The 12,819-nt window shown below is 36.4% G+C and overlaps 3 protein-coding genes across 3 annotated transcripts; all 3 read right to left on the reverse strand.

Annotated features, from left to right (window-relative positions):
* Positions 1 to 2,536: 2,536 nt before the first annotated feature.
* Positions 2,537 to 3,374, reverse strand: LOC119080860. Its single transcript, XM_037189436.1, has 2 exons — positions 3,107 to 3,374; positions 2,537 to 3,052 (listed from the first exon to the last, which is right to left on the reverse strand). Exons 1-2 carry the CDS (start codon positions 3,315 to 3,317, stop codon positions 2,628 to 2,630), a joined length of 636 nt encoding a protein of 211 aa, XP_037045331.1. The 5' UTR covers positions 3,318 to 3,374; the 3' UTR covers positions 2,537 to 2,627.
* A 523-nt stretch (positions 3,375 to 3,897) lies between these two features.
* On the reverse strand, positions 3,898 to 6,432 carry LOC119080837 (probable alpha-L-arabinofuranosidase A). Its single transcript, XM_037189397.1, has 3 exons — positions 6,279 to 6,432; positions 4,968 to 6,155; positions 3,898 to 4,714 (listed from the first exon to the last, which is right to left on the reverse strand). Exons 1-3 carry the CDS (start codon positions 6,424 to 6,426, stop codon positions 4,038 to 4,040), a joined length of 2,013 nt encoding a protein of 670 aa, XP_037045292.1. The 5' UTR covers positions 6,427 to 6,432; the 3' UTR covers positions 3,898 to 4,037.
* A 4,404-nt stretch (positions 6,433 to 10,836) lies between these two features.
* LOC119080854 lies at positions 10,837 to 12,506 on the reverse strand. Its single transcript, XM_037189428.1, has 7 exons — positions 12,330 to 12,506; positions 12,147 to 12,269; positions 11,897 to 12,091; positions 11,746 to 11,831; positions 11,379 to 11,677; positions 11,071 to 11,222; positions 10,837 to 10,964 (listed from the first exon to the last, which is right to left on the reverse strand). Exons 1-7 carry the CDS (start codon positions 12,394 to 12,396, stop codon positions 10,900 to 10,902), a joined length of 987 nt encoding a protein of 328 aa, XP_037045323.1. The 5' UTR covers positions 12,397 to 12,506; the 3' UTR covers positions 10,837 to 10,899.
* Positions 12,507 to 12,819: the final 313 nt, after the last annotated feature.

Below are 12,819 nucleotides of genomic sequence, written 5' to 3' on the forward strand. Positions count from 1 at the left end.
ATGACAAAGATGTCGAATTGTCGGAATTTCTCAGATTGATTATTACCATAGCACTGCTACTAGCATGAACACTGAATTGACAAAAGTGTCGAGTTTGGAGTTTTTAGTGATTTTCATTGTTAATAATTGGATGCATGGTTATTATTTTAAATACTTTTTATTTTTTCCTAGCTTTCGCAAAACAAACAGTTTTCGTCGTCAGGAAATGAAATATGAATGAAAAGTTTGCTAAGTGTAATCAGTGAAGTCTGACATTTTTGGAATTATTGGAGCCACTGCTAAACTAAACCTTTGTCCATACATTCATTAAATTGCCGTTGTATTGTTGAATTGTCAAACCTTCTTTAATGCTTCGTAGGTGATAATTACTTACTTTTATTATTATTTATAGGCTTTAGTGATAAGAGCAACCGCTTAAGATTGTTTGTATTGTATGTTTTAACTCATACAATGAAACAAGTCGTCTATCTTCACAAAAGTAACGCGATGCCCATTATGATTTCAACAGCCTACGAATATTTTCTATGTTCATGCTAGAAGCAGTGCTGTGTTATTACAGATGTAATAGTTCCAGAGGTCGAGCTACTCCATTAGAAAAAATAGTCTGTGTTAGAAACGTTATTTTTCGAAGTTTTAGATCCTGATGGAACGAAATACGTTCCTTCTATGTAGAATTATGAATGTGCTACTACTTCATGACCGACCACGTAATAGAATGGCAACAAAGCGAGCAATTAACGTCTCGGGGAACGTTATCATCTGAAGTCCAATTTGGTTTTATCTAGCCGGCTCGATTGAATACACCGTACCGATCACATTCAGTCGCCAAATTGCGGCATAGGCCGTTGACGGTTATACAAACGTTTCAGAGCGTCTTCAAATGTAAAACATTCTACAGATTCTATTCCTGGAATGTATTCACTATCAGTTATTTCTAATTCAGTTTCAGTTGTCGCAAGGAAATCTGTAGAAATTTCCGTTTTTGGCTCAAATAGTTCGCCATCAGCGCATTTGCGACAATTTCTGACACATTTACAACGAGCAATATCAAATAGTTTTTCGCTATCGTCATAGGCGATTCTTGTTTCTTTTATTTTTCTTGCAATCCTCAATCATATTTTTAATTTTCAATGTCACGCCTTTTTCCGGCAATATCGGTATTCGTGTCTTTTTCCAAATTCCAAATTCTCATGTACAACATCAAGAACAAGTAACTTCAACAGCTAAACTGAAATGCATTTATGTAGCATCTGAATAGTAGGAGATTCATAATTCTACGGTAGAAGGAACGTATTTCGTTCCATCAGAATCTACTACTTCGAAAAAATAACGTTTTTAACAACGTCAGTAATAATCAATCTCAGATTGAGTCTGAGAAATTCCGACAATTCGACATCTTTGTCATTTTTACCTAATCTTGCCGTAACAGAAAGGACTAACCAAATTTGAGGAAGTTTATCGCTCATTTGGTGGTTCAAAGTTCACAGACCCCAATATTACATAGAAAATGTAAATATTTTCGCGTCGAATGCAACGATTTTTCCAAATTAAGTTGTATTATGTTTGTTTCAGTCTATTACAGCCTCTGCAAGGCTTATAAAAACTTTTTTAAGAGAATTGTCTATTAAATTTTTAAAGGAAATACGAGTAGCCTGACAAACCCATTCAATTGTGCGGTACTCAAAAGTATTCGGAAAACAAAAACTAATGATGCAGTTTGACTAGTTTTGGCAAGCTACACATGCCACTGGCTGTGGATTTTCAAGTTGTTAAAATCGACCCACCCTAACATCTATATATACCTATATACAGCTATATTGAGCTATATACAGGCATATAGAGCTATATAATAGCATATTCATCTGTGAAATGTTTATTTATAGGAAAATATAGGTAAATATAGCAGTATATAGCTGTTTAAATAGGAATTTATGAAAGTTGACTTCGTACGGGGCTGTATATATTGCCTCCGGCAATTTATTTGTATATGATAACAAGGCAAAGAGTGGATAATGCAAGTGATTTTAAAGCGCGAATAGCTTTTCAGTAGAGAATGAAGTAAAAGAAATGAAGAGTTTCGCAGTAAAGGCTTTTGATACAAATAGGTGTTTCGTACGGGTCGGCGTTAGCTATGTTTTTATATAGACATCTAAGAACAAAAATAGAAATCGTTAGGTTGATAATGATAGGATCTTTAGATTAGGAGTTCCTTTCGGTTGGTGATTTCTGTTGCTTTCAGAGCAAACGATGGTCTTTCACAAACGACTCGCTAAAGTTACCATGAGAGGTGAAGAGCTGGCACTGATGTCAATTTTTAACATCTATCCATTAAACCTGTTGTTGTCACCATAACATCACAAATATTTTTGACAAAATAGATGTACATAGATTTTGTGATGAGACCGCAGATTTTGTGTGAGGTTGTGACACTATACTGATAAATAAATATTAAACTCTGGCGTCCCTGAATCTGAATATTGTATAATGGTCTTAATGGCGCGGTGAAGTGACCTGGTAGGAACTGGATAAATTCATAGAAAATATTTTTACTTTTAACATAACCATTTTGAGTACATTTCATTGCCAATTTTCGTTATTATAGATGTCCGAACTCATAAAATAACCCCTCACTTGCCAGTCATTTCGAAAATAACTTTCCCAGCTCTAGTTGAACACGTGTTTTCAAAATCTCCCAGCCACTTACATTGATTCATGGTTTCCAAAATATTTTCACATACTGTTTCAAAACAGGGTGATTCGGCTCTTAATTTACATTCAATTGACATGCAAGTTAGTCCACTAGCAGTAGTATTAGTGGTCGGGTTGCATTTGTGATTAGATATTTCCAATTCTGGATAGTATTTGAGAACATCACCCAGGGTTGCGATCGGTGCAGTAACTGTCGGTAGCGGTTCTAGCGGATCATAATTTGGATTTGGAGGTCCGATTAGGTATATCGTCAGTTGGCCACCTTTCACAATACATTTGCGTTCAACATCGGTGAGCCAGCATCGCTGATTTAGATACTTCCACATGCATTTGCATAGTACATCTAAAACAATAAGTTCTTAGCATTTTTCAGATTTTAATTAAACTATGAAATTACCGTCACATTCTTTGGGTTTAATATTGGTTTTGAATGAAATAATTATCCTGCCATCATACTCATAACGAGTTTTGATATCGCATTCATGTTCACAAATTTGGGCAAAGCGATAAAATCGCGATATATTCGCCAATTGTTCGATGTTTAGCTTGAATGTGTTATCTCCTAGAACTAGCACCATCATGGCGAACAACCAGATCAATTTATTCATTATTTAGTCTTTCTGATATCGATTGTTTCGGTCAGTCTACAATTGTATAATGATAAACGAACGAGTTTGTCTTTTTGTGTTCGCTATTTCAGTTTTATAAAATTATTTACTCAACCTAGACGACCTAGACTGTAAACAGTGTACGGAAATGAGGTGCTCCCTTTACAAGAACATACGTCATACAGGTGGTTACTCATCTGTTATCGATGAAAAGTAGAAGAATAATAGTATCTTACATACTTGGCTAAAGTAAGTGAGTCAAAACAGAACGAGTTTTAATGTGCAAGAGTAAGTAACGATTTGTTTCAAAACTCATCGTTGGCATTCTACCCTCTCTTTCTCGCATATACCTCAAATTCATGCGTCGAAGATAAGAAGACAGAATGACAAAGATGAGTTTGGAAAAACAAACTGAGTGAATGTTCGTGGAACGAGTGTAGTCGAAGGCTCGTATACGTACATGTCTCGAAAAAAAACCACGGTGCATGGTAATGTACTATTTATAATAAATAAACAAAAAAAAATTACGAGAAACTTCTTCTTCTTTATTTTATATGGAGAAGCTTCCTTATTCAGCATTCGAAGTAGTTGAAATGTATACTAAGCCTGATCGATGTTAACCGAGAAATGTTTAAGATATTAGTTTCCTTCTAGCATAATGAAACTTTATTTTCGTCATTTCGAAGCTTTTCTCGTGTATCGCAGCAAATTATTAAAAACCTAAAACACTACGTAAATAAGTGCGCAAAGGTACACACTGATGAACTGTAGATATTCGTTCAACCTTGAACCACTACTGCCAGTGTTGCACAAATCATCGTCAAATTGAATTTCATAAATTGATAGCGAATAAGCTGGTGCAGTAAAAGCAAATGTGTTGGTTGTCGTTAAGAATGGTTGTTCTGTAGGCGCAATTTTCATTGGTTCTTCTAAACTGTTGCTATCGAATCTTGCGCCTGTTAGTACACTAACTTTTCCACCAAAAGTACCACATATACCCATCAAATTTACGTCTACGTTTACAGCAGCTGGTGCATTATTAACAACCTTGATTATGGTAGTATTGGTAGCCGTATTTACAACAGCAGAATGGAAAAATGATTCGGTGTTTCCATCAGAATCAGTGGGAATATAAATATTTCCGCGTTTAGTGCTGAACAGATGTTGAACCCACCATGCCGGAGTTGCATAACTTGAAAGACCATCAAAGTAAATGGCATTCGGTGTCCAACGTAAATCGTTGACATTACAGAGAAGCGGGGCATAGCTTGACATTATAATTAAGTCCGAGTTTCGTTCCATACTGATTAAAAAGGACGCATCTTCGATTGCTGCTCCAACATGTGCAACAACAAGTTCACCAATCGGTCCGTCCCGAGTAGCGTACTCTCCAATGTCTGGTGAAAATAAGTTTTGGTTAGACCTGCAATAACTTTGACTAACGCACTCCAAAAGAGGCACAAGAACAGATTTAGAATAAGGGGCCAAGTCGATGCAGTAATCAGAATTTTTCATGTAAATTTAGATTTTTATGTTGGTAAAATAGCACTCCGGGGACCAAAATAAGAGGCCTTTTGACCGTTAAACAAATTTGTTCTTGTGTCTGTTCTTGGAGTGGTCAGAAATATTTTGACGGAAGGTTCCACTTACAAACTTTCGAATCATTGCGTGCCATAGTGTCATAATGATTGTGTAAAGTAGGTAGTCCTCCTAAGCTTACAAAGAAATGATCATCTCGCACAGGAACCGGACGATTATCAACGTAGTCAGTACCTACGATAGTTATTTGAGGGAATTTTACTGTAATAGCATCATAGAACAAAGGGTATCTAGCGTTGTAATCAACTGAAAAATAATCTTCATTTCCAATTTCAACATAAGGCAGTGGAAACGGTTCCGGATGCCCAGTAGCTGCTCTAACAGATCCCCATGTTGTGCTAGCATCACCAATAGCGTATTCAATTGCATTTAATGCACTCTGAACAAATGGTTCCATTTCATCTATAGGATAACTGAAATTGCCTAATGATCGCCCAGCATAGACACCCATTACAGCAGTAGCGTTTAACTCTTCTGCAAGCTCTAAATACTCCAGCATACCGATTCCGTTGCTTGCATAATAGTCCCAAAGACCCGGATGACCAGGACGTTGATCAATCGGACCGATAGTTTCTTCCCAAATATAACGACGGATCTCACCATTGTATTCATATCCTTCAAGAAACGATCCACCAGGAAATCTCACAATAGACGGCTTTGCTGCAACCAATTTTTCCGCCAGGTCGATTCTTAATCCATTGCGTTTATTACGCCAAGTCGGTGGATATAGGGAAACTAGTTGGAAGAATACTTCTGTTCCTGAATCTACGGAGTCAGAACCATCTAATGCAATAACGAACACAACATCCAGCGTGGGACTTTGTATTAGAGCACGAATTGGCGTTAATGTAACCTCAAATTTTTGGAAAGATGAGGTGATGCCAGGAATTGCAGCTGAGGCGTAAACGATGCTTCCATCAGTAGATTCAATACTGACTGTCAGTGGACCAGCAAAATTCGTAGTTGCTTTCGCATAAAATGATGCATTGTAATAGGTGTAATCAGGTCGGATTGGAATTCCCCAATAGCCACTGTTCCGAATACCGACACGCTCTCCAAGTGCTAGTTGGGTGTTCACCTGTAGTCTTAAGCTAGTTGTGAGAACATCATTTAAAGGATTGTCGTAGGAAATGGTGATAGTTCCTTGAGCATTACCAGAAGACACAACATCGTAACCCTCGAGATTATCCCATCCTTTGGGATTAAGAGCTCGGTTTTTAATTAGTTCAGCGTGGAGACCTAAAATGTGACATTTAGAAAATATACAATTTTTGAAAATGTAAAGGTAACATCTGTGAAAAATTTCCGAATCCACTTGAAGGTCTAAAATTAAAACCACAATTTTCGACAGTGTACACATACCCCCGTCTAATCCATGATTGATTTCTTCTACAAATATTCCAAAAAGTTCTGGACTAATTTCGTGTGCTGGTTGGTCAAGATGCACATTAATTGTCGCAGAATATGCAATTGATATAAATATGTAGAAAATTAGCACCTGTCTAATCATGTTGGAGGTACACTTTCAACTACCACAATAGTCAATTTTTTAAGATAATCCGATATTCAAGTGCGTGCCACTTGTCATTGAACGACATTGTTATACCCCTACGTCAGCCGTACAAAAAGTCTTATAAGTTTAGCATTTTATACATTGAGTCAGGTAAGACTGGAACTTGTAAACATCAAACAAGGTCAATAGACCATCAATCTATCATATAGAAAGAAAGTAAAGCAAACTTTCTTAGGATTGAAACAGCTTATACGTTACCTCAAGTGAGTCACGTTGTGCGTAAAATAAAATACATTCTTACGGGTCTCCACTCAAAATTCGAGTAAATTACTTTAAGTGGACAACTTATCAGAATGGAAAGATTGTATGTGCAAGTTTATCTTCTTCCAACGATATCCAACGATTTGTCCAAAAATTAACTTTGAATCGAACGTTTTGTTTCGGCTAATTTCATTCGGATCTCGAACAAAAAAATATTCAAAAGATGGTTGAGTTCGTTGAGGTGTTAACATTCATAAGTTGATGTCGTTCAAAAAGCGCTATAAAATTCAGCAATAATCATCTGTTATACCAAATGGAGCACCGTTTTGTATGAGTAATTTTCCCACATTTTATTAAAGTTCACAAATCTGTTTGATGTACTGTCCAGTTTCAGTATGCTATTTAGAGTATACCACTCATTAGGGTGGGTCGATTTTAACAACTTGAAAATCCACAGCCAGTGGCATGCGTAGCCTGCCAAAAGTAGTCAAACTGCATCATTAGTTTTTCTTTTCCAAATACTTTTGAGTACCGCACAATTGATTGAATGGTGTTGTCAGGCTACTCGTATTTCCTTTCAAAATTTCATAGACAATTTTCTTAAAAAAGCTTTTATAAGCCTTACAGAGGCTGTAATAGACTGAAACAAACATAATACAACTTAATTTGGAAAAATCGGTGCATTCGACGTGAAAATATTTACATTTTCTATGTAATATTGGGGGTCTGTGAACTTTGAACCACCAACTGAGCGATAAACTTCCTCAAATTTGGTTAGTCCTTTATGTTAGGGTTAGAATAGGTAAAAACGACAAAGATGTCGAATTTTCGGTATTTCTCAGATTCAATCTGAGATTGATTATTACCGATGTTGTTAAAAACGTCATTTTTTCGAAGTAGTAGATTTTGATGGAACGAAATACGTTCCTTCTACCGTAGAATTATGAATCTCCTACTATTCAGATGCTACATAAATACATTTCAGTTTAGTTTGATATTTGCCAAGGCCGATTTGACTTTATCTAGCCAAGTGTTTTAAGTGAGGAACGCCCGCCGACAAAACTTGACATCATAAGGAGAGTATGTCTGGTCTGCGACGACAAACTTGCAGATGAAAACAAAAGCGTACTGTTGGAGTTACATGTTCTTGATGTTGTTACATGAGAATTTGGAATTTGGAAAAAGACACAATTCCGATATTGCCGGAGAAAGGCGTCACATTAAAAATTAAAAATATGATTGAGGATTACAAGAAAAATAATATATACAAGAATCGACGCCGCTTTAAAGTATTCTATGACGATGGCGAAAAACTGAAATGTGCCAGAAATTGTTGCAAATGCGCTAATGGCTAAACAGCCTCGATGAAGCGGGTAACAGTGGCAGAGTCGAATTCTTGAAAATTAACATTCAAAAATGTTGCGCTAAAAAAATCCAAATTTTACGACAGATCCACTTTGTCGCATTTTCTCATGTCGCATATTTCTGTCTCTGCCACTGTTACCCGCTTCATCGAGGCTGTTTACTAATGGCGAACTATTTGAGCCAAAAACGGAAATTTCTACAGATTTACAAAAGATTTCCAGATTTCTACAGGAATCGAATCTGTAGAATGTTTTACATTTAAACACGTTGATGATAACGTTCCCCGAGACGTTAATTGCCATTCTATTGTCATGAAGTAGTAGCACATTCATAATTTTACTGTAGAAGGAACGTATTTCGTTCCATCAGAAACTACTTCGAAAAATGACGTTTCTAACACGGACTGTTTTTTCTAATAGAGTAGCTCGACCTCTGAAACTAATACATCTGTAATAACACAGCACTGCTTCTAGCATGAACATAGAAAATATTCGTAGGCTGTTGAAATCATAGTAGGCATCGCGTTACTTTTGTGAAAATAGACGACTTGTTTCGTACTATGAGTTAAAACGTACAATACAAACAATCTTAAGCGGTAGCTCTTATCAGTAAAGCCTATAAATAATAATAAGAGAAAGTAATTATCACCTACGAAGCATTAAAGAAGGTTTGACAATTCAACTATACAACGGCAATTTAATGAACGTGGACAAAGGTTTAGTTTTAAGTCGAGCAGGGGCTCCAATAATTCCAAAAATATCAGACTTCACTGATCACACTTAGCAAGCTTTTCATTCATATTTCATTCCCTGACGACGAAAACTGTTTGTTTTGCGAGAGCTCGGAAAAAATGCTAGTAGCAGTTGCAGTGCTATGGTAATAATCAATCTGAGAAATTCCGACAATTCGACATCTTTGTCGCTTTTACCTATTCTAACTCTAACAGAAAGGACAAACCAAATTTGAGGAAGTTTATCGCTCATTTGGTGACCCCCAATATTACATAGAAAATGTAAATATTTTCACGTCGAATGCACCGATTTTTTCAAATTAAGTTGTATTATGTTTGTTTCAGTCTATTACAGCCTCTGCAAGGCTTATAAAAGCTTTTTTAAGAAAATTGTCTATGAAATTTTGAAAGGAAATACGAGTAGCCTAACAAACCCATTCAATCAATTGTGCGGTACTCAAAAGTAGTCGGAAAAGAAAAACTAATGATGCAGTTTGACTAGTTTTAGCAAGCTACACATGCCACTGGCTGTGGATTTTCAAGTTGTTAAAATCGACCCACCCTACCACTCATGTTTGAAGTTATAGATAAAACGACGGAAAAGAAATAAAAACGCTGTCCTATATACAACATGTTCAATGCGGTTTGAAACGTCAGACATCACGAAAGCTGTGACACATCACGAAAGCTCCCTCACATCACCAAAGAAAAACAAAAGAATTTCACTTAACGAAGTCTGTCGAAAATACTTAGATCAAGTAAAAATTTGGACATAGGATGGTCATAGGATATAATTGTGGAAGATTTATACTCCGCGATTTGATGCTTCACCTCGCATTTTATTCTTAGTATTCACGGTGAGCTTTAAATATTTTTTATTCGACCTCTCGTGCACATGGAATATTTTTATGGGAATGTGCTCAGGGGCCTCCCAGGATGACGAAATGACTATTCCCAAAATATTTCGATGGGAAAATTTTTAATTAGATCGATTTTTCGTTTTTTTGGGACCTGCGGGAAGCTTCGAAGACTGTTTGGACCTTACTGGTGACTTGTTTGAACACAAAAATATAGTTGCTGTTTAGCCTGAGATGTAAGCTTTACAGCGATGCCAATCATGACATTCATGACTACCAACAAACATCTTGTATGAGGTATAGTCATTCAACTAGATACCTGCGAATTTCAAAGGCTGTATCACACGTGGATGATTTCTATTTTGTCTCAAAAAGTATGTTTAGTTATTTTACATAATTTAAGAGGTGAATAAAGGTCGAAAAATGAGTTTGTATTTCATTCTGATATAATCTTTGTTGTTAAACCTGAACAACCATCCCATTTTCTTCGTATAATGTCTCATTTTTTAGTGGAAACAACTAAAATGTTTCAGAATTAGCTTAGAATAGCTATTGGAGAAACTACATACGAAACAAAAGAAAATACAACCAAGGTTTGTTAATTTTTGACTCGAGCTAGTGCAATTTGCTCATGGGTTTAAATTTATAATTTTTTTTATTTCGAGTCAAAAATCTTCTTTCGACCTTTATTAACCCCTTAAATTATGTAAAATAACTAAACATACTTTTTGAGACAAAATAGAAATCATCCACGTGTGATACAGCCTTTGAAATTCGCAGGCATCTAGTTGAATGACTATGCCTCAATAAAAAATGTTTGTTGGTAGTCATGAATGTCATGATTGGTATCGCTGTAAAGCTTACATCTCAGGCTAAACAGCAACTATATTTTTGTGTTCAAACGAGTCACCAATAAGGTCCAAACAGTCTTCGAAGCTTCCCGCAGGTCCCAAAAAAACGAAAAATCGATCTAATTAAAAATTTTCCCATCGAAATATTTTGGGAATAGTCATTTCGTCATCCTGAGCACATTCCCATAAAAATATCCCATGTGCACGAGAGGTCGAATAAAATTTTTTTAAAGCTCACCGTGTATTTTTTGCGAGTTGTTATCGATTGCTTACGCAGAGGTCTCGTGAGTTTATGGCTCCGTAATACTTACTTTACAATACACAAAAATTAAACGAGCTCACCACTTTTCAAATTTAAAATGTATTTAGAATAGTAGATTTAGATGCGTCATTCTATCTTAAAAATTTATCCATGTACGATCCGTGTCATCATACGATGAGTAGCAAGAACTTGATTACCTTGTCGTGTAGCTACAAAATACAATAATAATAGTAAGTCATTTCCCGATGTTCAGTATTTAAAGTCGCAAAATGTCTACTTGAATACCGTTCGACAACCGAAACGGTGAACACTTACCAAACAAAGTGTTCAGGTAACCGAACCAGTCCCAGCATGCAGCTGGATTGACAGCAATAGCAGAAATTTGTGGGAACAGTACAATGATGTTATTTACTTCAGCTACTTCCATAAATCCGGCTCTTGTCGCATAAATATTTCCAATGTTGCCGCTAAAATTTTCCAAAAAATTGTTTTCTTATGATTTTGTAACGGTTAACCGATTAGAGGTAAAATTGTTTGTGCAAAATAATTAATTGGAAAAAACGTTCTACCATAGAAAGGTTAGTTAATAAAAGTAAATTAGAAAAGAGGCTCTTCCTAACTACCTGCTTTGCATACATCCATGGAACGATATATGAAGCCTACATCTTCCACCACCTTGACATGCTGTTGGTACATAAATAAATCCGCTCCGGCTCATGCTAGATAGACTTGGATCGAGCGCGAAAAATTCCGCCTGATCGAAGTTGAGTAGATTTCCCAAATTTCCTGCATTGTCTGCTGGCGATGTTAATCCACCGTACAAGTAATTCAACATATTGAAAGCACCCCGATATCCACAGTTGTTCATGAACGCATTGTTGGCTGATGACGCGCTACATGGTGCACCGAAGTTGTGAGTTGGCTGAAAGAGGAATTAGTTTGTTGTATTTATTTTGAGACTGATGTGACTGTTAATGCTTGTCTTCATACCCAACCGTGTTCAGCAGGAATTGAAAATTCAGTGAGAATGTTTGCGCCATAATGATTGTACATAGTCTGCACGTTTCGTCCAGAAGCTTAAAAAGATCACCAAAATAAGATGAATGTGGCACCTAAGACTCCATTCAAAGTATACACAAACCTGGGAGAATTGTTGAATCTTGTGTCCCATGGAAAATGAAAACTCTATCGCCGCGTATATTTGCTACCGGATCAATTAGGTTACTTGCAGCCAGACCGTTAGTTTGCGTGATAAGAAAATTAACGTTGACTGAACTAGGATTAGACATACAAAGATTTGCGGCAGCTAGACCACCTATACCGCAATAGTTGGGCACTGTAAGATTTTACATTTTAAAACTTGATCAACAAAGAGATCAAAGTATAAAAACCTCCAGCCACAATTCCTGCACCAACGATTTGAGTTGAATGCGAGAAATGGAATTGAGTGGCCATTGCAGCACCAGAAGATATTCCAGAAACAGTGATCGAAGATGGATCAACATTGTAGCGCTCTGAATACAAAGAAAAGTGAGATAAAATTCCGATATTTTACCATTTTGTGAACGAATTACGCAGTCTCTGAGCAGCTGCATTGTTTACAAACACGAACGCTGCCAGGAAGATTAAAGTTTTCCTCATTTTTTATCTTCTTTATAAAGCGGAGAGCTAAAATTCAAACACAATCTAATTTGCCTAAAGCGGGCAAAGGTATGGTGCAGGTCTTCTAATATTTATTGTGGACTACTGTGTCCGCATCGATAAGATATATTTGGCCAGCGTGTGATAATATTGCAAAAATAGTTTATGAGATTAGATACTCGTAATCATCTAGCATGTGGTCAATACCTAATACGTCGGTTCTTTACGGTGGCACCGCAGTGAAGAGACTGTATCAATTATAATCTACTACTTGTTTTGTTCAAAGTATTACTTAAAGTAATCACATAGTGTTTGGAACAAAATCTATTTCTTCCTTCGTTTCAATATACATTTTGAGTATAAAAATGGCCTCGATAAACGAAGTTAATCACTTACTTTTGTCACTGCTGTCGAGAACAGATG

This window comes from Bradysia coprophila, unplaced genomic scaffold (assembly GCF_014529535.1).
Source record: "Bradysia coprophila strain Holo2 unplaced genomic scaffold, BU_Bcop_v1 contig_350, whole genome shotgun sequence".
Classification (NCBI taxonomy): domain Eukaryota; kingdom Metazoa; phylum Arthropoda; class Insecta; order Diptera; family Sciaridae; genus Bradysia; species Bradysia coprophila.